This window comes from Propithecus coquereli, unplaced genomic scaffold (assembly GCF_000956105.1).
Source record: "Propithecus coquereli isolate 6110/MARCELLA unplaced genomic scaffold, Pcoq_1.0 Scaffold4, whole genome shotgun sequence".
NCBI classification, from domain to species: Eukaryota; Metazoa; Chordata; class Mammalia; order Primates; family Indriidae; genus Propithecus; species Propithecus coquereli.
This window is the reverse complement of record NW_012149729.1, coordinates 7,079,320-7,106,383: the sequence shown is the minus strand read 5'-3', so window position 1 is coordinate 7,106,383 and position 27,064 is coordinate 7,079,320. Positions and strand designations below refer to the sequence as shown.

The window sequence follows — 27,064 nt, the reverse complement described above, 5'->3', positions numbered from 1 at the left end:
GAGACAGGGTCTTGCTATGTTGCCCAGGCTGGTCTCAAACTCCTGGCCTCAAGCCATCCCCCCTCCTTGGCCTCTCAAAGGGCTGGGATTACAGGCATCAGCTACCATGCCTGGCCCAACACATGTATATTAAATGGTTTGCTATTCTTTTGGGTTTTGTTTTCACTTTTCTTTTTATCACCACAATTCTAGGCTTGGAGGGGGGACAATTTAAATATATTTTTCAACTGCTTTACATGGAAATATTCAATTATGGCTATAATTTCCTGAGAAATCCTATTTTTAAAAATAAGTTTCATTCAAACTTTTTTCTCAATCTTTAGACCATTCAAGGGTCTTATAGTTCTCTTTCTGTTATATAGAACTACAGGAGATATATTGGTTTCCTTATATTCTTAGAGGACTACATTTTTAAAATCTTTACCAAAGAGAAATGCTTTATAAGTATCAAGTATTCTTAAACTTCAAATAAATTTTACATCTTCACTATCATTTCCAATTTTCTCTAGCACAGACAAGTTTAAGTTATTTTAATAAATCCTGCCATAAATATGAGATAAAACTTCAGCATGAGACTGTATCATTCATCTGAAATTCCCAACAATAAAATGGTAATATTTAGTTAACTGGTTAAGTAATGGTTAAATAATGACAGAACAGACCTGTATCCATACAGCTACTCTAATGATGTTAGCAAAAGGTCATTCAGCTTTGCAGTGTCGTATGCAAACATTAGTAAAGGTGAGCATCTCGCACAACATGCCATGAGGAAGGGATCAGACCGAACATGCGATAGCAGAGGGAAGAGGTGTTGAGAACAGCTTCCGGCATCAGCTTCAGAGGGTAGAGAGGTTAATGTCATAGCCGAGATCATTCTTGTTTTCTGATTTGCCTTTAAGCCAATCATACATGGAGAATGATTTTTTAAAAGATATATAAAAGGAAAAAAGTATGAACCAAATTAAATAAAATGTATCAAATTAAAAAACAAACAGAAAAAAATTTCCAAGAGTATGGGAACTCAGTTGCCTACAATTATTTTCAATTTAGGATTCTGTCCATCTAACATTTGAAATGTGTTCATTTGACAAGTTCAGGAGGAACAAAAAATTCTAATTCATTTAGAATTTAAAACATTATTTAAAAATTTAACATTTGGCCATAAAAGTTGCCAGTAGAGTTAGGGTAATTTACAATGCAATTCATTAAAATGGTAACTTCTGTCATTCTAATTCTCCTTGGTGCTTTAAGGCATAATTGTCACAGATACAAGCTGACATGGAAATACAGAATTTTAGATTTTGAAAGATTATGGATCTAGTGGTTCTCCAACGAGGGAGAGGTACCGAACTGTTGTTTGAAAATTCATCAGGCAAGTTTAAGAAATCTTTTTTGTTTGGAAATATTATTATTATTATTAGAGGGGATTCAATGCTTTCATTTTTAAATGGAAGAACTAATGGCTCAGAGAGAATTTGTTCCCTAGGGTGATAACTAGAAAGAGGCAGAAATGGACTAATCCTGCCTTTTTACACTCAGTTCAGTGCTCATTTGATCACTGACATTGGAATAGACATCTGTCAGGTATTTGGCAGATGTACTCCGTCCCCATGCTCTGCCCTTGGCAACCCCAGTGGTTATTAGTGGCTATTGAGAAGGTTAATACCATTCAGTAGGCTCATGACCTGGAGAGGCACAAGCTCACCCAGGCACAGACAGGTTAGGAAGCAGGATGGAGGGAACTCTGGTGCTTCCTGGTTCCAATGGTCATGGTGGCAAAAATAGGGGCAATCTAACTGGAAAACAGATTTGAAATCCTGTATCTCATTTGGTAAGTTCAGGCTGACCTCCATCCGCAGTAGAGTTATATAGTTACACCTCCCCATTATATAAGTGTAATAACATTTCCATTCCCCATAGCAAATAGTTGCTCAGTCAACACTTGCTGAATGACTAAGGACATTCTCCCCTAATGAGCCGCATCTGATAATCAAATGATGATAGAATTTTGTTATCCTACCAAGGGTGATCCTGCAGTTCTGAGAACACTTCGGCCAAATTGCAAAAATCAAAGAATAGAAAATAAGAAAGCAGTTTCACTTATCTTCAGTGGCTGCCGTATCTTTGGTCCACTATTTATTGCCTTTTGCTCTCCAAACACAAGCAAAGAGAATTTTTCAGAGAAGTTATGGCTCCTTTATCAAAAATTCCACTATATCCTAGACAGGTCATTCTGGTGAATATATAATAGATTAGGAATTGTCCATTTTAAAAGTTAACTTAAAATCCTGCTGCCAAAATGCTCTTCAGTCATATATCTTGGTTGTAAAGCTTCTCTACTGAAACCGAAGGACGTTTGCAGCTGGACCCTGGACCACAGTAACAAGCAAGGCAACAACTGGCAGAGTCTCAAGATATCAAAGCTTAAACATGGCTTTGTATTTTTTTAAAAAATTGACAAAACTTCTATCTCCTGTAAAGTTTCTATTCTATAGTCTAGGCATTCATATTACTATCCCTGCTCCTGCTCCAAACATTTTTGGAACTTGTGTTTTGTGGCTGCCCAAAGATCTTACAGGTCATTCTCTGATTCTCCTGAATGATATCAAAAATTCCTTTTCTGAGGGTAGATTTAATTAGTGAGAAGTCGCTAGCATTATTGTAGGTCATGAGAAGGGCTGTCCAGCTCATTAAAACCATTTTGGATCAAAAATACGGAAAGCTGAATGCCTGTAAAGACATCACAAAATAAGAGTAAAGACAATTCTAAAGCAACTTCTCAAAAATGCTTTAAGTAACAGCATCAGTGAAGCAGTGACATCACCTGTTTATTGATCGCTTGTGTTTTTCTAAGCTCAATACCATGCCCTCTCACATGTGATAGCATTTGTTCCTCCTAATAGCTACCTTCCCCTATATGAGTAGCATAAGCTCCACAATAAGGAAGAAAAATCTTGCTCAGTTCAAGAAAAGTCACCAAAAACACACAGTTGCAAGTGGCAGAGTCTAGATTTCAAAGCAGATCTAATGTCAAAATCCATCCTGTTTCCAATTCTTAACTTTGCCCCTCAAAATATGGATATAGCCTCACAAAGAGCTTAATCTCAAAGAAATAGCTTGTAATTGGACAAATAAGTCTTGGTGTACTGCTTTCATTACCTGATAATTAGCTAGTGCTGTTTTTCTCATCCCCACTCTCCCCTCTAAACTTTAAAAGTAACATTATTCAAATCTTCCTTCAATTCTTAAAGTTCCCTCTTAGTGGTCTCCACTAACCACTAAGATCCCATGGTAGGAGAGACTTTTCCAAAGCTTTACCAGAACTTTGGCACCATAACATTATTTTAGAGCCACGTTTGCTCAGTGAACTCATTCAGTCGTGTCAATAAAAAGCAATGCTTCCTCTAGTACTGTATCACAAAAGGGAAAAAATCCAGTTCTTTGTTCAAGAGTCCCAGATTCAGTGACTTCATAAACCACGTCTGAAATGGAAAACTTCTGTAATACAGTCTACATGCTATGTGATCCATCTGTGCTCAACTGTCGGAAGATGACAGCTCTAAACAGGGTATACAGCTTTTGAAATAGATCTATAAATATTCACGCTCCATTTTTGAGGGTAAAAAAATAACCTTAACAAGCCGATATTAAAATCTAGAATATCCCAATTATAGAACAAATCTAATTAATTTGATAATCCAGGCTAGTGTTAATTACTTCTAAGTTTCTAATTTCATCTCAGAAGGGATAGAACTGAACCATACTATATCTGATAACTCATTCATACTGAGGTCTTGTAAGATAAATATGTGAGAAGAAAGAATATTCTTTCCTCTCCTGTAAATTTTTTGTCTCTTTAAATTAATGGTCTCCACATGCTTCAAGACACTATTTTCAGGTTATTTTAAAAGAAGAAAGCACTAAGCGTAACCAAACCGCAATTCGTATAGCAAGATGAATCACCATACCCCGGAGTCTTTAAACAAAAATACAAAAAAAGAGAGGAAAGAAATAGGGGGAAAAATGTACCAAATTAAAAAAAAAAAAGTTTCAAAGCAATATGAAGGAAATTAAGGCAAGTGAGAGGATAGGCCACATTCTTTAAAAAAGGGTACAATATTTCAATCCCTTTACCTGATGCTGTTACCAGGAGGCTGTCTGAGGCACCTGGTCTACAGGATGAGGCACTAACGGGGTTTATGGAAGAGCGAAAGGCAGTGGTGGTAGGAATGACAAGGGAACTGTCTGAACATGCAGGTTGGTTCAGTCCAGGGGTTTCAGCAGGCCAGGCACCCACCTGAGACGTGGCCAGGGCTGAGACAGCACAGCCTGCAGGTGCCACAGTTAAATCTATGGACGGTTTTGGTGGCAGCTGAGGGGAGGATGATTTAGGGAGGTTCTCCTCACTTATTACCCTGTTCCCTTGTGGCAAACTGGAAGGAGGCGAAGCCACAGTTTTGTTATCAACTTTGGCCCCTGCGTTCGAGGCCCTGCTGCTATCCATAATAACCTTGAGTTGGGGGTGTGGTGGAGAAGGAGTCTGGGAGAGCCCTGGCTTTTTTGGAGGGATAGGAGGAGGATTTCCTCTGTCAACTCGAGCTACACCGGGAGTCTTTAAACTGGTCCGACCGACTGGAGGGTAGGCGCCAACGTCCCCTGTGGGGGACGCTCCAGGCCTTGCGGCAGTACCCACTTGAGGGCTTGTAAATCTCGACAGTGCTTGGGTCACAGTATTGCGAGCTAGCTGTTTGGCCACTAGGTTGTCACGACTCGTGGGAGAGACATCTCTCGATGGAGGACTTTGGGTAGTATTTCCGTTTTGGTCTGGGTCGTTAGCATTGCCCTGAAATCGAAATCTAGCCGCCTGCACGCGCGGGTTCAGGCCGGGGTGCGGGGGCGCGCTGGCGCACGGCGACTGTAACGCGTGCGCGGCTGCAACCGGGCTCTGGGCGGCGCTGCAGGGCAGGGGCGCTGTGCTGCTCGTTAGATCTGGGGTCGAGCCCGGGCTCGGTCCGTTTTCCTCGATTCTGTTTGTGCTTGCAGGTGGGAGAGTGGGTAGAGAAGAGCCGATCAAGTCCCCGTGGGAAGCCTGCCTGTCAATCCCTGGTCTGACCAACGCGGCGCTGGCGCCCACGCTCCCTTTCGCGTTCGCGGGGACCAGGGGGCTCCCCGGGGAAGGCTTTACAGGTACAGTCAAAGGTGACTTCTTCACGTGGTCAGTGCTTTCTATCGCCAGGTCTGTCTGGCAAGCAACAGACCTCGTCAGAGGCCCTTCTGTTCCCACAGATATGGAAACCAAACGCCTGTCTTTTGTCTTGCGTGGGAGAGAGAGGCTTGGTTTGCTGTCACTTCCTCTTTTCAGTTGCTCGATCATCTTCTTCATCTTGTCTATCTCCTCTTTGAGGTCAGTGGTGTGTGCTTCTTCGCGGTTCAGCTTGGCACGAAGCTGTTCCCGTTCGGTATCAAACTCAGAGAGCTGTTTTTCCATCTGAGCTTCCATTTCTGTGCTTCTCCGTTTCTCGGCGGAGAGTTCCTCTTCTAATTCATTCGTCTTTTTCTTCTCCTCTTCCAGTTTGGCCATGACTTCCTCTAGCTTCTGGGCCTCCTCGATGACTTTGCCCGAGAGCTGTTTGCACTCCTTGACCAGCATGAGGACCACCTGCTTGTTTTTGCCCCGCTCCTCCTCCAGGCGGGCAGCCAGCTTCTTGTGCTCCTGCTCCAGGGCTTGTAGCTGAAGCTTTTCCATTTCCAGCTGAAACAAATTCACAGGAAAACCCCGATTAATACACACACTTTTCTTTTCACCAAAGAAGTGCTTTTTGTGAGATTTTTAAATTAATTTTCTAACAATTACATGGTTTGGGTTAGCAAAAATGCCACATTTTCAAAAAGTGTTGTGATCAGATAATATTTCAAAGACCTATTAGGATGAGAAAATAGATGTAAATGGGTTTATGGAAAACATCTAAATTACAATAGAGAATTTTTTAATCTATTGAAGTTAACTACAGAAAAAGAACAATAATTGGACGCTTCAGATCACAGCACAGAGTTCAGAAAGGTCTGTTTTCATAAAAATAGAGCTCTGTAAGGGAGCTGGTGATATAAAAAAGGTTTAGTGCTCTAAAATTACGAACTCATCTCTGAGGTGCAGTATCATGAAAAGTGCTAAAAGCAGAGGACTTCAGTTAAATTCTAAGCCCCTATATTGCTGATTGTATTACTTAACTAAGTAATGTAACTTCTTTGAGCTTCTTGTCATGAGCTGTAGAAATCCTATAAAATCATATATGAAAGTTCTTTGAAAACTATAAAGAGCTAAAGATTTATGTTATACTATCATCAGTGTCAGTGAACCCAAAGCCTGACCTTGTCTCCTCCTTTGATCCTGCTCGCTCTGGTAGCTGCATTGGCTTCCCTGGTGTTTCTTGCACATGGTCCTGCCTCAGGGTCTTTGACCTTGCTGTTCTCTCTGCCTAGAATTCCACCACATGCTTTCTCGTAGAGCTTCTGTGCTAAGCAGCGTGTGCGCTGCACAAGAGTGACCAGCAGGAAGGATGAGTGGGGACAAAACTCTATTCCTTCCCTACCCATTAAGTGTTTGCCCAGGAATGGGGCTGCGTCTGCCTGGAGAGGGGGGTGTCTTTTCGTTCACAAAAAGGCACTGTCTGCTTACCAAAGCCATAGGTCCCTAGGATGGGTGCTTTCCAGAGAAAACATTTCTCTAATTGATCAACCTAGAGAGAGAAGGAGCTTTTAAAAATCTCTCTCTCTAGATGGGGTTTTCTAATATGCACAAAAGCATCAAACATCACAAGAGGCTGGCTCTTTCTTTCCTTTAGGACTTAACTGTCACCTTTACAGGGAAGCCCTCCTTCCCTCACCACCCCGTTGAAAATAACAGTCCCTCCACCCTTGTGTTTATGGCCCTTTGCTTAGTACCTTCATGTCCCCATTAGAATGTGACTTCATGAAGGCAGGGACTGTGTCCTCAAGACCCAGAATGGTAGTACCGGCACACGGTGGTGCTTAATAAATTGTTGAATGCATGAATGAATGAAATTAACGTAGTTCCCCAGAAACAACAAACTTCCCAACACTGATAGGGCTTTCTGGGTACATGGGCAGCCTTACAGCTGCACTATTCTAACACGTCCCTGTAGGTTTCTCACTTCTCTCCAGTGGAGCTTCCATCATGAGGGGCTCATGAAGGACAAATGACACACCCAGAGCCAGGATGCAGGAGCCAGGTTGGCCCACAATACCTCACCTGCCCACTAGAGGAATTTCCACTGGTGGTCGATAAAGGGCTTTATGGTTCACAGAGGTTAGAGTAGATCTACCTGATTAAAGACATGGAAAGGACTTTTATTCTCCTCTAGATGTTAAACACAAATATCCTCTCAAGAGAGTGAGTGCTTATTTAAGTCAGATTTTAGCAATTACAGAGGAAAAAAATACTCTTGTGACCTCAGTTGTGAGGATGTGCTCCTGTTCCTCACCCTGTTGTGAAAATCCACCAATCCATCGCCCTCACAGAAAACAGACACGGGACTAAAGGGGGAAAAAGGGGCTCACATAGCCCAACTACATGTCAGAGATATTATTCATTTACTTCGGAATGCTTCTGGCTTTGATGAGCCGTTGCTGAATAGCATTGGGATGAGTCCCCTAAATAGGTGTCAGGAATATAGATAATTCTTCAAGAATAATTACACATATACTCCATTCTACTGTATGAAATTTTGGGGGTTACTTCATAAGTAGATTAAGTAAGACTTGGGTAACAATAGGAGGGTCATATACTATATTTATATGAGTATTTTATACATATGGGTGTCTTGTAGAAAATTTGACTTATTATCGGCTAACGCACAATTAATTCTTCTGAAATACACCAATAGACTGCTGTTAGAAGACATACACAAAATTAGAACTATTAAGATTTAAAATGTATTTTATATTAATCCCAACAACAAAAAAATTCTTACAGTAATGTAAGAAAAAGCACAAACTAGGTCAACTCTCAGTTTATTTTTAAAATGAGTTTCATAATTAACATCTGAAGACGCAGAATTTTAAGAGGTACCCTCATTTTACAAAACAACTAACTAGAGGCCACATTAGTGATTTCCCCAATGTCATATCCCGCTAATGAGTGTCAGAATCATGGCATTCGCTCTGGGTTCTGCTCGTCTCAAGCTTTCCCACCATAACACACTTCTTGCCCATGGTAATTCTTCATTATGGATCATCATACTTCATTTTTGAAAAAATTTTTATCTTAAACTTCAGAACCTAATTGAAGAAAGTTCCAACTGGAAAGCATCTACTAATCTCAGCTATTTATACAGAAAACTATACTACTATAAAAGCATCCATAATTCTTTTGTATCTTTGTCTTTCCATCACTTGTGCTTTATAAATCCTAAATGAGACTAATATATGTCTTTTTTAATCCTACCATAGACAGCAGAGCACAGGGGAAACCTCACAACTGATGCACCTACAAAGACAAGGTTCCAGACTCAATTAACCTCTGAGCCCCAACCATGGATCATTCTATCTGACTTTGTTTAGCTTCTTCTACCATTTGTAGGGGATATTTCAAACCTCTGCCACTTTTCCCAAAACTTCACCCAACGATCACTCAAACTGACTCTCAGTCTACCTTTACAGACTCCTTTATCAAGAAAATTCAAACTAACTCACCCCTCCACCCCACATCCTATCTCCTCGCATAAGCTTTTTTATAGCCACACCAATCCATGTCCTTCCCTTCGACCTGAGGGAGAAAGGCTTCCATCTGTTCAATGTTGAACTTTCCTTCAGCAATTAACTTCATTCTCTCCTGTCACCTCTGGGACTTGCTCCATCGGTCATCATGTTGCTCTTTATAAATATCAAACATTTGGTCCTCTACAAGCTCCTTCCAATCAGTATATGAACATACTCCCATACTTTAAAAATAATTTTTGTATTAAAAAAAATTCCTTGACCATTTCAGTCCAGAGGCAAAGTTTTTGTGCTTAAGAGACTAGAAGATATTGTATGAAGTTCTGATCCCAAACTTACTAGCTGTGTGGCCTTGGTAAGTTATCTAAAGATCAGTTCTATATGGGTCCTTTGTTTGCACAATAGAGCAATACTGATAATTACTTTATGGCATTAAATGAGACAACATGTGTAAAACATGTTTACTGCCTGGCACTAAAAAATGTTAAGTTTTCAATTCATAATACAATAGCTACTTGTGTTATTTTAAAATGTGTACTTTGCACTGTTTTTTCCCTCTGAAAACACATTACAGGTAAACAATGATCTAGGAAATAGACTACAATAAACCTGTAAATGGCTGTTTTTATAAGTTAGATAGGGGTTATAATTCAACAATTATAAAGTATATCAGAAAAAATTCCACTTCCAATAATGGAGAAGTAACATTTGTGAGACTAAATCTTCTGCAGATAATAATTATAAATCCTTGAAAAACATTAATAAATAATGCTGTAAAGGCTCTTGAGCACAATAAAAGAGGTAGAAATGGGAGAGGAGTAAACCCTCCTGTTTACTCCTCTCCAATGCCAATAGCATTGGGTGAGATTTGCCCCTGTATAGCTTTTCAACTGGGGGCAACTCCCTATCCTGGCAGCAGAAGGTCAAGCACAAGCGCTGGTTATATGGGCTCGCGGAGTCAAACGGGTGGGCCTGGGGCTGCCACAAGTAACTCCACCAGCATCCTTCGTTGGTCCTTGAATCACACATTTATGAGGCAGAGTCCACGCAGACTGACAGAAGGTATCTGATGAATGGCTGAGAGAACTGAGAAAAGACTTCAGCTGTAGCCAACTGCAAGGAGACAAGAGTTTAGAGCATGAATGTAACCAGGTTAACTGCCTACTAGAACAAAATACAACTCTTCAGGAGATAAGAGAATCCAGAGTCTGTACCATATCATCCTTAATGTCCAGTGTACAGTAAGAAATTACTAGACATACTACAAAGAAATTAAGAAGAAGAAAAAGTGATCCATAGTCCAGAGAAAGTAGTCAAGAGAAACTGGGCCCAAGATGATCCATATTGGAATTAGCAGACAAGGACCTTAAAGCAGACATTTTCAAAGAAAATATGGTCAATGAGTGAGCAGAGGGGGAATCTTGGCATAGAAATGGAAATATAAAAATAAGAACCAAATGGAAAATCTAGAACTGAAAAAAAGTACAATATCTAAAGTGACACAAAATTCACTGAAAGGGCTTAATAGCAGATTTGAGAGAGCAGAAAAAAAAGGACAATGAATTTGAAAATAAAGCAAAAGAAAGTATCCAATTGGAAAAGCATAGAAAAAAATGATTCAAAAAAATGAACAGCATCTTAGTGATCTCTAGGACAGTATATAAAGTAGCCTAAATTTCATGTAACTAGAGTTCCAAAAGGAGAAAAAAGAATAGGAAAGAAAGAAAAAATGGCTCCCAAATTCACAAATTTGATATAAAGACAAACTTACCAATACAGGAAGCTCAGCAACCTCAAAGCAGATAAATATAAAAGAGAATTATATCTAGGCTAAAACTGCTGAAAACAGATACGGAATAAGCTTGAAAGCTGACAAAAATTAAAGACACATTACATACAAAGAACCTACAACAAATGATGGTAATAACGATAATTATCTCTAAAATATATGAAGCAAAAACTGACAAAAATAAAGGTAGAAATAGACAAATCTATAATAACAATCTTCTCTCATAAATAAATCTAGATTAAAAAAATCAGCAAGAATATAGATCTGAATAACACTAAAAAAAAACCACCTGGCCATTGACATTTATAGAGCAGAACACCCCAAAATGACAGAAGATGTAGTCTTTGCAGATGTACTTGCTGAGCTATTAAAAACTACCAATAGATTTCAAAAGGCTAAAATCTTACAGAATATGGTCTCTGACCACAGAATTAAATTATAAATGAATCATAATAAGATATTTATGCTATCCCCAAATTCAAAAATGAAACAATAGACTTCTCAATAGTAAAAAGGTTTAAGAGGAAATCACAAAATTATATGATATTTTGGGCTGAATGAAAATAAAAATACAACACACCAAAATTTGTGGGATTCAGTGAAAGCAGGGCAGCTAAAGGCAGCTAAAGCAGAGGGCAGAGAAATAGCTTTAAATGCTCATAGCAAAAGAGTTGCCTCAAATCAATCATCCAAGTTTCACCGTAAGAAGCCAGGAAAAAATAAGCAAATTAAATCCAAAGTAAGTAGAAGGAAACAATTAACAAAGAAATCAAAGAAATAGAAAAGACAAATGACAGAGAAATTAACAAAGCCAATAGGTGCTTCTCATCTAAAAGATTAATAATATTGTTAAACATTTAGAAAACTAGATCAAGAAATAGAGACAAACAAACACAAATTACAAAAAACAGGAATGAAAGAAAGGATAGTACTATGGAATGAACAAATGTTAAAAGGATATTGTGCCAATAAATTCAACAAATTAAAAATACTCAAATTCCTCTGAAATACATAATTTTCAGAAATGACATAAAAAGACACAGAAAATTGGAATAGCTTTATATTTTTTAAAGAAATTGAATTTATGATTAAAAATGTTTCCCCAAAGAAAACTCCTAGCTTAGAAGGCTTTACTGGTGAATTCTAGCTAAAATTAAAGAAAAGAAATGATGCCAAACTTATACACATTCTTAGGAAATAGAGGAGGAAATGCTTCCGATTCATTTCACGAAGCAAGAACTTGCTTCATACAAAAAACAATTTTTAAAAAAATTTACCAAAAAAATCCCTCCTACACACAGACATAAAACTCCTTAGGGAAGCGCAGGCAAACAAAACCCAGCAATATATAAAAACAGCAATAAAAAGGTGACCAACTGAGATTTACTTCAGGGATCCAAGTTGGTTTAATATTTGAAAATCAATTTGTGTAATTCATATTAAAAGAGGTAAAACCATGATTATGTCAATAGATGCAGATAAACCATTTTACAAAATTCAAAACCCATTCATGATAAAAACCTTTTGACAAAGTTAGAATGAAACCTCAAATGAGATAAAGGGCATCTATGAAAAGCACGGCTAACATCATACTTCATGGTGAAATATGGAATATTTTCTCCCTAAGAAAAAGGAAAAGACAGTGAAGTCTGCTGTGACTACTTCTATTCAACATTGTATTGAAGGTTCTGGTCATTGCAATAACAGGGAAAAAAGAAGAGAAAGAAAGGTAGGCAGGCAATGTGGAAAGGAAGAAGTAAAATGTGCTCTATTTATAGATAACATGTCCGCTTACCTAGAAAGTCATGTATAATACCTATAAAGACTGCTAGAACTATTTAAGTAATTTAGCAAGATCACAGGATACAATGTCAACATAAAAAATTCAATTGAATACCTGAATACTAACAGCAAACATTTGGAAATTCCAAAAAAAAAAAAAAACGTGATTTACAATAGTATCAAAAAATAAAATACTTAGAAGTAAACCCAACAAAATACATATAAGACCACTACACAAAATGTTGCTAAGAGAAATTAATAACTTAAATGGAGAAATACACTATAATCACAGCTGGAAGACAATTTTATTAAGATGTCAATTCTTACAAAATTAGTCTACAGATTCAATGAAATTTCAATCCCTGCAAAGTTTTGGAGAAACCAACAAACTGCTTTTATTTTCTTTTTTTTAATGGAAGCACAAAGGATCTAGAATAACCAATTTTGATAAAGAAAAACAAAGCTGGAAAACTTACAGTTCCTGCATTAAGGCTTATATTTAACTGAAGTTCCAGTACAGGTAAGACCAATCGATGATTAAAAAGTCAGAATAGTGCTCAGTGGTTGCCTGAGTTGGGAGAGGGACTTACCGGGAAGCGACTCCAGGAACTCTCTGTGGTGACAGAAATATTCTGTATATTGTTAGGAGTGCAGATTACACAAGTATATGCATTTTCAAAACTCATCAATACGTATACTTAAGATATGTGGATTTCACTTCATGTAAATTTTTCCTTAAAAATTTGTAAACAAATATTGAACTGTATATTGGTCTTTTACAGTTGCATGAATTAGCAATTCTGAAACTACTGTGTGTTCTATGCTTGAATAAACAAGTAACTATATTGAAGTACAATGGAAGCTGAATTTCTCACTGTTGGAGAAAGGAGTCATAAATAGAGAAAGAACTGGAACATACTCCATGGATTTGGATTAGGATCAGGAATGTCAGTATCAATATGAGAACTCATGGTTTGATACAGAGAGAGAAACAGACAAAATATAGATGTGTGTACATATGAATGTGATAAATATATATAATTTCCTAGCTCTAGATTTGTTTCTAAATACCATTTTCCATCAAAAAGGAAACTACTGCTCCTGGAAGAAATGGCTAATCCCGGGGTTTGAGATAGGGAAAATACAAGATGAGCCTGGGGTATCTTGCTGCAAGAAAGTAAGGAAGTACTCAAAGAATGATGGGAATAGAGCAAAAGGAGGCAGTGTAAAAAGGCTCCTACTGGCCAAATCTGGACAGATAGTGATAGGAAGTTTCTACCTCATGAGTAAGAATCCGTGACTCCACACTGATGTAAATGATAAACAAGTCAAATAAAAGACACTATAGCACAGTGGTTAAGTATGTGGACTGTAAAGGCAGACTGCCTGTGTTCAAACCAGTACGCAAAGTCGTTCAAATTCTCTGTGGCCTCATTTTTCTTCTGTTTAAAATGGGGATGATAACAGCACTTATTACGTAATATCCTAAGGATCAAATGAGTTAATTCCATAGGGAATGGCATACACTAAGTAAATGCTCTGTGAGCTCATTACATCTCAGGGGAGTCCCTTAAGCTCTCTGGATTTAACTATGTAATCTTGAAACACTTCCCCCTCTCATCCCCACCAAGAGTCATTGATTCTCTCCTATATTGACTTCTCCTATAAAGTAACTTCTCCCATAAAGTAACTTCATATTAATATTTACAGTAACAAATTTGTAAGGATTGTTCAGGTCAGCATATTAGCAACAAGTGCGCACTTATTCAAACTTGAGTGATCTGAGTATTAGTTTGTTCATACACTGTCACAGCAATGTTTTAAATAACCTCTGGAGAAAAAAATATCTAATGAGCTGCTGCTGTGTACAAAGAACCACACTGGAAATACTAAGGCTACAAAATTGCATAAACTCCATTTGATTCTAGGGCCTTACAAAATTTTTAGAGAGATGATCAGATTGCAGGACTATATACTAAGTTAAAAAGAAACCACAAGTATACATGAATTACTGAATTCCAGCTGACTTTGTTATATTAATATCATTGTCCAATTTATATCTACTCCTGACCCCTTTCAAGTAGGGGTTGAGGGGAATTTTGCATGGAGCAGTTTCACCAAACCTTTTTGCGAAAAGCAGTGGATCGTGTGGAAGAGCTTGGAGAAACTAACGTGGCTTCACGGCTAGTGAGAAAGTGGGTGGTTGCTCCAAGAATAGCATCCAGATTGGGAGCCATGAATGAGGAGGCACCAAACACATGTTTTTACAGAATGAAAGGGAAAACTATGTAGGTGGGAGCATAGCAGCAATGTAAAGGCAATTAGTTCTAATTCAAAGTGGAAAACAGAAAAGAAAGCAATTATGGTCATTTATAAAATGAGAAAACAGAGTACATATTTGTCACACCACCAAGTACTCTTATGACATCTAACTATGTTTCCTTATTGCTTCCCCAACCTCCCAAATCTTTTAACATTCTTTGCATCCCTGACCTCTTCTCCACCTGGTTACTCCAACCCACCTGCTAAATCCTGGTAAACAAACATGTAACAATAACATGTTAAAAGATCTTTTTCACTTTCTTTTTTTTTTTTTAAATCTCAAAAGGGCTATAGCTACCACTCAGTGTTTGGGCTCTGCAGTTCTCATCTGCCCCTTCCTCTGAATTTAGAGTTTCAAGAGTGGGAAGGCAAGCCCTGGAAGCAGGGCTTTGACTCATTTCTATTTACATGAATCAGGCAAACTGCCCTCTCCTGAAAATCTCTGCTCATAGCCACAGATCTCAGTCTCCAGATCCCTGTTGATAACTGCTCTGCAATGCTCCTGGGGAATCAAAATGCATTTTGAAATGTAACAATGAATTATACAAAAAAGACTCAGGAATGAGCTAATCATTCATGTGCAAAATGTCCTAAGTACTCTTCCCCCAAATATTAGTAAAGATGATTCTCAACCATGTTGTTATTGAATGAAAATCTAGAGAGCAATTTAAAATTAAAATATATTTATATATACGATAGGGTAACCATTATATAATGAGAGAGCACTGAAAGTAAATGGCAGAATAAAGTACAAGTGTTTATAATATGAAAAAAAGGCATATGGAATCAAGTAAACAAAGCAAATAATTTGTTCATTTCTAACCCATTTGCCATTTCTTGAGTTGTCTAATACTGCCAATTCCTTCCTATATTAAGAGAATTCTCCACCTTACGCTTCTCCCCTATAGAAGCTAAACATGTCCAATGGTTGTTTTCTTGGTCTTCCGTGTAGCTTACGCTTGACCAATCACATGCACCTTAGGCTTCAAATAGGAAATGAATGAGGCAATGAAGTAGGGCCCGGGGGAGGCACCACCCAGGACTCAGGAACCAGAGCAGCAATGGCAGTGTGCTGTCTGGCACCAGTGGGGCGAGGGGCAAGCTGCAGCATCCACCTCTCATCAGAAGCATCACCTGCTGCAGGCTAGCTGTGTAGAGAGCACTTGTCTGTGACACTCGCTGGTAAGAGCTGGTCCCCTAGGTTTTGCCAGCCATGCTGAGCCATGTTATAAGCCAACTTATGTTTCTGTAAGCCAGTCAGTAAATGCCCTTTCTGCCTAACTCACTGACCATTGGCTTCACCTGCCCAAAACTAAGAATCTTGTCTGAGGCATCTATTGCCATGCAACTCACCTAATTATACTGAGCTGCCACCTAGAAGAAATTGTATCTAACACATAAACCTATTTTTAGTGTTTTTACTGGTGAAAATAATTGCTCCTCCTCTTAATTTCCTAGTTATTATTTTGGCTTCTTACTTTTAAAGCCTCTGCTTAAATTAAAAGCTCTTTCCTATTTCTGGGCTAAAAATTATGTCTTCTAAATATGAATAAAATGTTTGAAAATATATGGATTTTCTCCATACTGTTCAGATAAATTCGAATAGAAATTCTATTAAAAGATGATGCACAAGATTAAAAACAGAAAACAAATATCATTACACCCTGGGTAACTGGCTCAAAATGGGAAGTAGATTACCGGAGGCAAAGTTCCCCGTGATGATTACTCATTAGCTTATTCAAAGTGGCTTTATAGGCTCAGTCCATTTGCCAGATTGACTCTTGCCCAAATTTCCCTGGCACACAAATTACCAGACAGTTAACCCTCCTATTAGAAGTCTCAGCAGGAACCAACGCATGAATGAGCACGGAGTCTCTTCTCCTGCCCTGAGAGGCCAACCAGAGCAGCGCTCAGGCCAAATGTCTTAGAATTACCAAAGAGATATGCCCAGCGTCAGATAATAAATACCTCAATTGTAGATAATGGGGCCTTTGCTTTCCCAGACTTTCACTCTGGCAGTGATTTAAAGAGCTGGACCCATTTAAAATAATGGATTTTTTTTCCCTTACTGCTTTTAGATTTCTAAAGCTGCAATTTACTCTATATGCAAGCAAGGGAATGGAAGACATTTGGTTAAAATATTTACTTTCAGAGCTAAGGGTAACAGGTAATTCTGTTAAAAAGATGACTTTGGTGTTTCTACTTTTATCACCTAATATGATATTTTCTTTATAAATTAAGCCACAGGGTAAGAGTATGAAACAGTAATTCTCACACGCTATGATCTTCTGGAATAGAATATTCTTTAAGAACAAAAGGTAGCACTCCCTGTCAGAGTGACTCTTCACTGAAACCACACAGCCGATGAATCTGGCCATAAAGGACTCCTGTATCCCTGTTATGCATGGGAGACGGACCACTGGCTCATTTTATATTAGCCTCTCAGGACCCATAGGACAGAAACAATTTCCTTTCACAACCAGCCATGTTGGAAATGACCCAGTCATTCAGAAACAAACAGGATGTAAGTTGATTTAAAAAAAAAGCAGCTAGATAATAAAATCTTTGATTAAACTAGAAATGTTCCTTTTTCCCCTAAAAAAGAAATAAGTAAAATGAATGCATAAAGTAAAATTTAGGAAAGTATGCATTTTTTATATATTAAATGAAATCAAAATATTTTCTTGATTTTTGATAATGCAGCATAAAATCCAGCATAAATAATTTATTATGAAATAGCTCATTTGACACGTTAAGAACATAATTGAAATGTAGCTCATCCAAGAAATACAAATGAGTTTCAGTGACATCAGCTGAAATACATTGGCTCTTGCTTATGTGGTTTGTGGGGAGTTTTGAAAACCTCCAGAGACTTCAGTGGTTGTCTGCAGGGCTTTGTATAGGGTTTGCAAAGTCCGGAGTAAAACTGATTTTGCCTCACATCCATGGAAGCCCTTCTATTCTTCCTATTTTACTCAGTGCTTTAGTTTTCTGCCATGTAATATACTGAGGAAAATGTATTCAACACCTATACCAGAACAATGGCATTCATATGTTAATGTAAAGATATAATTACAGGGAAAAGACACACATACTAACCGACAATATCATAAATATTTATACGATAGTGCATTAAGGTTAATTGTCAATCAAGTGTTAAATGTGAGATATCAAGTATTCTCTGAAGGCTGGAAGTGGTGGCTCATGCCTGCAATCCCAGCACTTTGGGAGGCCAAGGCAGGAGGGTCACTTGAACCCAGGAAATCAAGGCCAGCCTTGGCAACATAGCAAGACCCATCTCTACAAAAATTTTAAAAATTAGCCAGGCATGGTAGTATGTGCCTGTAATGCCAGCTATCCAGGAAGCTGAGGTAGGGGGACTGCTTGAGGCCAGGTGTTCAGCGGCTGCAGTGAGCTATGATCTCACCACTATACTCTAGCCTGGGTGAAGGAGTGAGATCCTGTCTCAAAAAAAAAAAAAAAAAAAAAAAAATCAAAAGAAACATTTTAATTCATACTTTAATAATGGTGGGGGAGAACATATTATTATAGTTTTAATTCTAATCATACCAGACAGGATTAGCTTCTCTGACTTCCTCACTCTCTTTTTTAATAAAGGGAATCAACAGTCTTGGCAGAATATTGATAGGACAAATTTTAAACTTCTATTTCCTTATGGCTGATTGCAGTAAGTTTTTATCAAGCTTAGTACTCTTTGAAGCATGTACTCAAGGGCAGGAAATCTGTGTGTGTCGGTGGGGGATGTAGGAGGGGGGAAGCAGCTCGGTTTAAATGAAACACATGTGAGCAAGAGGCTAGATGTCTGCAGCTGACACGGCCATCACATCCCAGAGGTGAGTTTGACACTAACCAGGACTTTCAGATGACACGTTGTGAGACTGGATATACCATGCAAACCTTCATTCTATTCTCCTCATGCTATTTTCCAAAGAAATAATAAAAAACAAAATCATTTCTAATTGCAAAGAAATATTTTAGACAGAGATGGATAAAATAAGTTGGAGAGGCCATCACATAATCAGAGAATTCTGGCTGCATTGCCAGATTACCCACCTAGCAGCCAAGAATGTCTTATGGAACGGAGTCCAAAATCAATATCGATATTTTAAAGAAAGTAACGAAGTAACTATTATGGGAACACAATTTCTCTGTCATGCTTCCTTTACGGCTTAATGTTGAGTTACATTTTAAACACTTTAAGTTACATTTTAAAAGGGACACCAGAATCTGCCAGCATCTTGCACTTCTAAGTATTTATTGCAATCCTTCCTGGAAATATAATATTTAAGAACAAACAACAACCTCAGAGATGGTTTCTTCATGTGACACTGTGTTATGGGGAAAATAACTGTTTGAAAGCCTCAATACCTTCTTTTGTCTGCTCTCAGCGGCAGCCAGCTGTGTGGACATCCTTTCTTGCATTTTTCTGCAGTGGGCCATGACTGCTTCAAGGATGGAGAGGGGGTTGGTGCAAACTGGCTTCTTCTCTTTGTCACCGGCACCTGCTTCATAGTCTCTCTGGAGTGCCAAGAATGGGTCGTTTAGATTAAATCTCCCATACCGTTCCTGGATAAATACTTCCTTCCTGCGAGCCTATAACAAAATTAGAGAAATGTATTGAAGAAAGAAATGAAAATACACAGATATTTATAAGAAGGTTTTGTGATTACTTTTCCAAATAGCATTCACAACCTGCTGTGGGTGATGGCTGACAACGTCAGGTGGTGAGGTGCGAATGTGACCCCCATTCTCTGACTAGCTGGCATGCCATTCAGTCTGCTTTCAAATTTTCTTCAAGAATGTTGTCTTTTACATTGTAAATGATGCAAATGTAGTTTTTCCCATGATGCCATACTCCAAGGATGTAAATTTAAGGTGTAGTCTTTTCTGATTTAAAGTAAAATCAGAAATACTGACGATTAAAATAACTTTTAGCAAAAGTTCAAAAATGAACAAAATTATCTCTGTATTAATAGAATTTATATTTCAAATAATAATTATCAGGTTGAATGATAAAAAAAATCTCCCATACATTTTTTATAGCCAGAAAAAAATTATAAGGGTATTTGCTAAAGAAGAAAATACTTTGTGACATGTTTACATAAAAATAAAAAATCACGATATTCATATTTTATAAAGCCTGACCAACTATAAAAGCCTTCGGAAAATTTTAAAAAGTACAACGATCTCCTCATCATTGAAGGGCATTAAAATGTAGTTCACAGAATCCCTGGAAAGAATGCAACCTAATTATACTCTAAATGTCAGTCCATCAGTGACAAAGTTAATTTCACACCCATGTAATGAGCACCAAATGCAATTTTCTATAATTAACCTACCACGGTCTCTGCATAAAATGGAAAACAGCAGTAGAAATATATTGAAAACTAGCAACATTTTCCTAACTCAAGTCATTTTGGAGTGGCCTCTAGAAAAAAAATTGTTCTATGTCACTGCCAGTGGAAAAACCAAATTATGGTAAGTCAAGCTTAATTATCAAAATGTTAAACACGTTTTTCTAAGGCAATATTACATACAGTTCCTCACTTTAAAGGCAACTGCATTGAACAAGCAAACTTTTCCATTTTTAGGCCATTGTTAGCAAACCAACTAGATAAACACAAGTGCTATAACAAATGGGAAAATCTATCATTTCTTTTCCCATTACTAAATTAAATTAAAAAATAAAATTTACAAAAAGTCCAGCTTCACCATTAAATTTAAAGCTAGCTTTCAAAAGATCACTTTAAACTTAAAAGCTAACAAGGTTTATGAGTTAAAAGCATTTGCTGTTTTCAGATTCTTTGAATTCAATTATGTAATCCATATACTGAGCAAGTATCACTTGAGAGATGCAATGTGGAAAGCAGTTTCATTTTGTTCATGTTTACTTTAATATTTATTCAATGTAATAGTTTTCCCCCTAACTCTGGATGAAAACTTGGATGGCTGCATGGTTTTCCTAATCACTTTAATAAAAATCCCAAGTCCTATAGTCACTTTAAGTCATAAAAACAGTCTCAAATTGGTTATTAGAATGTCCATCTCCATTCAGTGGGATGGTAGCTTCCCTTTCCTGGCAACCTTTCAAAACCTTGTCCCCCTTTCTAAGCTGTTTTAGTCCCTTCTGGGTTTGAAGGGACTGGAAGTGATGAAAAAGGGGAGGTGACAAGAGCAGGAATGCTCTACTTGCCTGGTTCAGTTGGTCAGCTAGCTTTACTGAGTGGGGTGAATGTTTAAAACCTTCTCTTTTCCCATGAAGTGGCTGGTGACTTCTTTAGAGGACCACCCTGCCTCACACTGCAGGGGCCCCTTCATCTACAGCTTCCTTGATATAGGGCATAAATTTAGGGCAGGCTACATAATCTGCATGACTCAGTGCAAAATGAAAATGTGGGGCTCTTTGTTCAAAAATAATTATGAATTTCAAGATGGCCAGAGCATGGCACTTAACCAGTCATGGAGCCCTGCTGAGTGCAGGCGTCTGCAACTGCACAGGTTACATGCCCGTGAAGCCAGCCCTGCATACGCTCCTTCTGTAGCATCTGGAATCCAGCTTTAGTCGGCCGAGGTCTCATATTCTCTCCAGACCTTCCTACTGAATAGGAGCTGAATCAATCTCATTCCCACTCTTTGCTGTCCAGGGCCCAACCTGGTCTTCAGGAAACATGAGAAAAGCTGGGAGGCCGTGCGAAATGACAACTGCTACCACCTCCCCTTCACTTCCACAGAGTGGCTGCCTGTTCAGCCCCACCTCCACCCAGCCCACCAAGATCTGCAGGAGAAACCAAATCTATTAAGTCATTACACAGTCCCTTGAGTCCTTTTTCTCTTGACTTGGGAGGAAGGGAAAAGCAACTGGATGCAGCAGGACTCAGAGCACAATTTTCTGCAGAGAAATGCTCTTTGATAAAAATCTTTCTCTTTAATCTCCAACAACTGCATTCTTTTATACCCTTAATGTAGGCGAGAAGTTTAAAAGTCAAAACTAGATTTCAAATATTTCTTCTGAAAATTTGTCATTGGTCCTCACTTTAGTATCCAATATTTATCATTATGGGTTCCCTGCTGAAACTTATATTTTAACAACCCATTGTAATTACCTGATTTCTACTCTCCCATCCGACATGTTTTATGATGTACAATACTTTTAACACAAACTGAAACTATTTCTTAACACATAGGTTATTCTTAAATCAGATTGAACTTTTGATAAATGGGTTAAAATTAACTTTCACATAATATAAGAGGTAAATACTACATCATGGACTCATTTCCTGTTTTGCCCAGTGGATTTTATAGTCTAAAAATATTTAATATCATGTTTTTTTACTAGTGTGAAATAGTTTTTTGCGTGTGTATTTTTGTTGTGTTTGGTTTTATTTTAAAATTGTTAGTTTTAACTGACAGTCATGTTGTGACATTAAATGTGGGCAATTTTTTTTCTGCTGAAAATGTATAATTATACACATACAGGATCACTAACATAAAAATGCCAAGGCCAATTAATTTGTTTTACAAATATGGTCTGACACTTACAATGAAGTACAAGATATGTACATTAGATTCATTTAGGGGTAGAAACAGTGGCTGTGTATCTCTAGCTAACTAGCCATGCAACTATGTTCCTGACATCTTTAGTTTTCAAAATTAGAGAAATTAAAGGGTCTCATTTGAAAAAAAAAAAAAAAAAAAGGTTCTCATTTGTTGTCTAAGACTGCAGTCCCCAACCCTTGGGTCGCTGTGGACCAGCACTGGTCTGAGGCCTATGAGGGACCAGGCTGCAGAGCTCTACTATCCCTTCCCCGCTGAAAAACTTAGGAAAAGCAGGGTGGGCTGCACAGCAGTAGGTGAGCAGTGGGGTGAGTGAGTAAAGTTTCATCTATATTTACAGCACACCACGGCGTCCCGCTGAAAAATTGTCTTCCATGAAACTGGTTCCGGGTGCCAAAAAGGTTGGGGACCACTGGCTAAGACACCTTGTGCTTTATCTCACTCTTTTAAGTCCTTAAATCATGGAAACCGCAGGTAAAAATGAATGTCAAGAACCATGTGTACTGGCCGGGCGCGGTGGCTCACGCCTGTAATCCTAGCACTCTGGGAGGCCGAGGTGGGTGGATCGTTCTGAGCTCAAGAGTTCGAGACCAGCCTGAGCAGGAGCGAGACCCTGTCTCTACTAAAAATAGAAAGAAATTGGCCAAACAACTAAAAATAGAAAAAAAATTAGCCGGGCATGGTGGCGTGTGCCTGTAGTCCCAGCTACCTGGGAGGCTGAGGCAGGAGGATCACTTGAGCCCAGGAGTTTGAGGTTGCTGTGAGCTAGGCTGACTTGCCCCAGGCAAGAGAGAGTGAGACTCTGTCTCAAAAAGAAAAAAAAAAACAACCACGTGTTCTTCATTAACATTAAACTGACCCCTGAACTCATGTTTATTGTTTTCAGAGATAGCAGGTAATAATTTTATTGTATGAACATATACAAATTTGTTTATGTGTTATATATATTCAACATGTATTTTTATATTCTTGTCTTACAGTAGGGTTTCTAGAAATAATTCTAAGACTTAAAATGTTTTTTTTGTCTACAGTTTTTTAGTAGGCTTATAAATAAAACTGCAATTGCCCATCTTGATTTCATGGTTAAAAGTCATAGATTAAATAAGAATATAAAGAAAAGATGCTATACTATGAATTCCTAGTATACTCATAACATGGAATATGATGAATTGACTAATAACTGATTTTTAAAATTATTTTTATATATTTAGTATTAGAATAAAATGTATTCATTTTTTTCATTGATTTTTACCAGAGATAAATAGAAAATTATTTTTCTATGTCAACATATATTACCCCAAGTGGATAAGTCTTCCCAGATGGAAGAAGAGAGAACATAGTGGATCCAATTATCCATCTGGGCACTTTTGGGGGACTTGGAAATTTCAAGATCCAACAACCAGGCTTCCCACTACTAGGATGCCGGGCAGTGGCGACACACTCAAATGCCCGCAGGGGCAGGCAGCCAACGTCACTGTGTGTATTTGGCATGCCGTATATCAGTGTTGAATGGTAGACTTTTGGTGAACTAGAGATGATATGCTCTAACAAAGGGCATTCAAGTTTTTAAAAAATTATGATACCTTGCCAGTCAAACAAAATAAAACTGCACCCAGTCTGTAATCTCTGATTTATGGGATGAGTCCAGTCACTCTGAGCCTCACTGGACATCGTCTTCCCCTAAACATTTTGCTTAGAATTCCTTTCAAGTGGGGATACTTTTATTTAACTGACATGCAACCTACCACAGGGCATACAACAGGTGCATGATGAATACTTTTGAATGGATAAAGGTAGCACCTGACAGACTTAGGAAAATAGAGTATGTATCCAAGAGCCCCCTGAAGAAAGAGTTCAGACCACATTTCCCTGTTGGAGGGAAGTAGAGTCTCTTCACCAACGTACAATCTTTTTAAGAACCTGGAGAGGAAGTAAGGCCAATGTCAGACTTCTCTGACACTGCTGAACTAATTCTAGAGAAAATGATAGCTAAGGATCAGTTCACCCACTACCCAAGACAGAACTAGGGGATGGCAGGAAAGACTCATCAATGTTCCAATCTACAGCCAGGTGAGAGCAGTTTTGGGAGGACCACGGGGGGTCGGAGGGGGGTGGGGGGGTAGCAATTGATTTTCCATGGCTCACAATTCTTTGTACCAATTATTGTTCTCTGCACCCCCAGCTTGAATTGTTTATAATAGAAGCACTGTGTATACCACAGAATTGTCAGAGTAGCCTTTATAAAGCGGAAAGCTCCTTAGTCTCTTCTCTAATTAAAGCCTTTCAACACTCAAACACTTAAAGCTTTTGACCATATTGTGCTAGCTGCTTGGGACTGCTTCCCCTCCTTCACCCATGTAGCTCCCCAGGGACCACTAGCCCTAACTGACACCTTCTCTTCTTTTGCTCATCTCAAAAGTTTCAGAGTTTAGCTTTTGGATTCAAGAAAGCATCCGTAACAGAATGCATGTCCAAGCTACTTGAAGTCCCTCAACTTTATCTACTTTAACAAATGAGATGTTTATTTCTTTTAACATTCTAAAAAGTTTACCTTTCTTAGAACATCTTACTTTGTAAAAGCGTACTTATCTTTAATGTACTACATTCCATTTAATAAGAGCATATCAACAATGTAGATGTGCTTTAATATGTAAAGAGACAATGTAACAAAAATGCCTTGAAACGTTTATTACGCTGGGTTTGAGGGGTTTGAGGAGGGCTGTCCCTAAAAAAGCAAGAGCTGAATGTGCAGATAACTTCTTGGTTTATGCATCAGAATTGCTTGAGAATGAAATGCATTTTAGGGAAATGAGTCATTATGAAGACACAGACTAACTGTAATAATAAAAACAGACTCTTAAAGGAACTCTTAAACCTAAATAGACTGATGAATACTCTGAAAAAACAATTTCATCAGAATCTGAAGTTTTATCTTGAGAAAGTTACAAGCAAGAAGTAAAAACACAGCCATGATTCCTGGAGAATTTAACATACACAACATTCATACCATGGCTTTCATTCTATACAATGAACTGAACTAATTTGGATGTGATTAATAAAAGAAAGGATACTTGAAATATCCAATTTTTCTTACAGCACATAATACTCTAAGAAACTACAACTCTCTTATGAGTCATAATTAAAATATTATAAAACATACCACCAGTTTTAAAACATTCTGACAAACTTGTAACTGAAATAATTTTATCTTATGAAAAGCTGGAATGATTCTGCAACAATTAAAAAATACTAATCAAAATAACTTTTATTGAGAACTTTTTATTGCTAGGTGCTTTATATTCATTTTGTCCTAACAATAAACCTGGGAAATAGCCATTATTTCAATTCAAGTTTTACAGACAAGCAGACTGAGGCTTAGAAGGTTAAGTGAGTTGCCCAAGGTCACTTCAATAGGGGCTGGTACTCGATCCAGGCAAGTCTTCCTCTAAAGCCTACGCTTTTTTAAGCACTAAAAGATAACATGACTGGAGTATTTTGGAACACTAGAAAAGCCTTCAAAAATCAGTATTGTTTATAACACTATTCAAACTAGCACAAAGAAATGAGGTTTAAAAGAAAGACAAAAATATCACAACATTCCCAAGAAGTCAGAGTTTTCTATGTGCTCTACGTGTACTTCCATCATTACTGACCATATGTGATCATAATTTAACTAGACTTAAACAGTTTTTTTCAAGATCCTTCACAGAATATATCATTTAAGTGTAATGTACAATTCAACAATAAAAAATAGTGTCCAGATATGCTTTTCCCAAACTGATTACCGAAAAATTTAAAAACAACAAAAAAATAGCATCAACACAGATCTAACTGCAAGAAGACTTCTGGGGAATTCTGTCCTCAGCTCTAGCCTAGTCACCATAGCTGTGACTATCTTGGGTACCAATGATACAAAAAGCCACAGGGGATGATGAAATGATGAGTCCAATCTGACCAGATGCACTGTTGCAGGAAGAAATGTGAGTCAGCTCTTGAGTACAAACACAGAAGAGAGTATCAAAAACACCTGGGGGTGTCGACCAACAGGATACTCAAGGAGTGAACAATGAAATGGATGCTGTCCCTCCCCCAAACCAGCAACTCAACCCCAGGCTTCGTTAATCTACAGAAAAGAGATGTCAGAACTGGACAATACCTGGACTCCTGGGCTCACTTTTGGCTGAAGTAGTTAAAGAATGATCAATAGCAAAAGGATTTGAAGAAAAGACCGAAGAGAAAGTAGAAAGAACTAGGGATGTTTAAAAGAGGAAAAGACTTACAGGGGCATGATTGTCCTCTTCAATATCTGAAGGCATCTTACGTTTAAAGTGGTGTTTGATGATTTATTTACATGATTCCCAAGGAAGAAAATTGTGGCCAATAAAGAATTTTTAAGCGTCTAAGCTGTTTTAAGGTACAATGGGTTGCACTGGCTTGGAGTGAAATCTGTCTCCAGCTGTGTTTCAAGCACAGGCTAAAGAAAAAATAAGTGGTAGAAATATAATGCAGGGGTCTCAAAAGTCAGGACAGTCCTTGGCTTCTAAATTGTTATATCCCTCTGAAACCCTGAAATACTATGATTCAAAATCAAAAGGGATGGAAAATATAGAGAGATTTTTTCCAAACAGCCAACATAAAAATTTATCTATCCAGCCTGAAATCTCTGTCTTAGTGGTAAGGAGTTCAAGTAGATCAAAATTAAATAAAACTAAAATGAAGAGCTCTTCTAAGAAGAAAGAAGGAAGAAAATCCTACTTGTAAATAAAAAGGAATGGAGGCCAGATGTGGTGGCTCACACCTGTAATCCTAGCACTCTGGGAGGCCGAGGTGAGAGGATCACTTGAGGCCAGGAGTTCGAGA

At 38.1% G+C, this 27,064-nt stretch overlaps 1 protein-coding gene across 1 annotated transcript in view; it reads right to left on the bottom strand.

Annotated features, from left to right (window-relative positions):
* The window catches only part of CTTNBP2 (cortactin binding protein 2), a 207,044-nt gene that overhangs the window by 113,369 nt on the left and 66,611 nt on the right, over window positions 1-27,064 (bottom strand). Inside the window, exons 3-4 of the mRNA XM_012652735.1 lie at window positions 19,019-19,243; window positions 4,135-5,752 (exon numbers count right to left, since the gene is read on the bottom strand). Of these exons, the coding sequence (XP_012508189.1) occupies window positions 4,135-5,752; window positions 19,019-19,243 (1,843 nt within the window). The remainder of the gene's footprint in view (window positions 1-4,134; window positions 5,753-19,018; window positions 19,244-27,064) is intronic.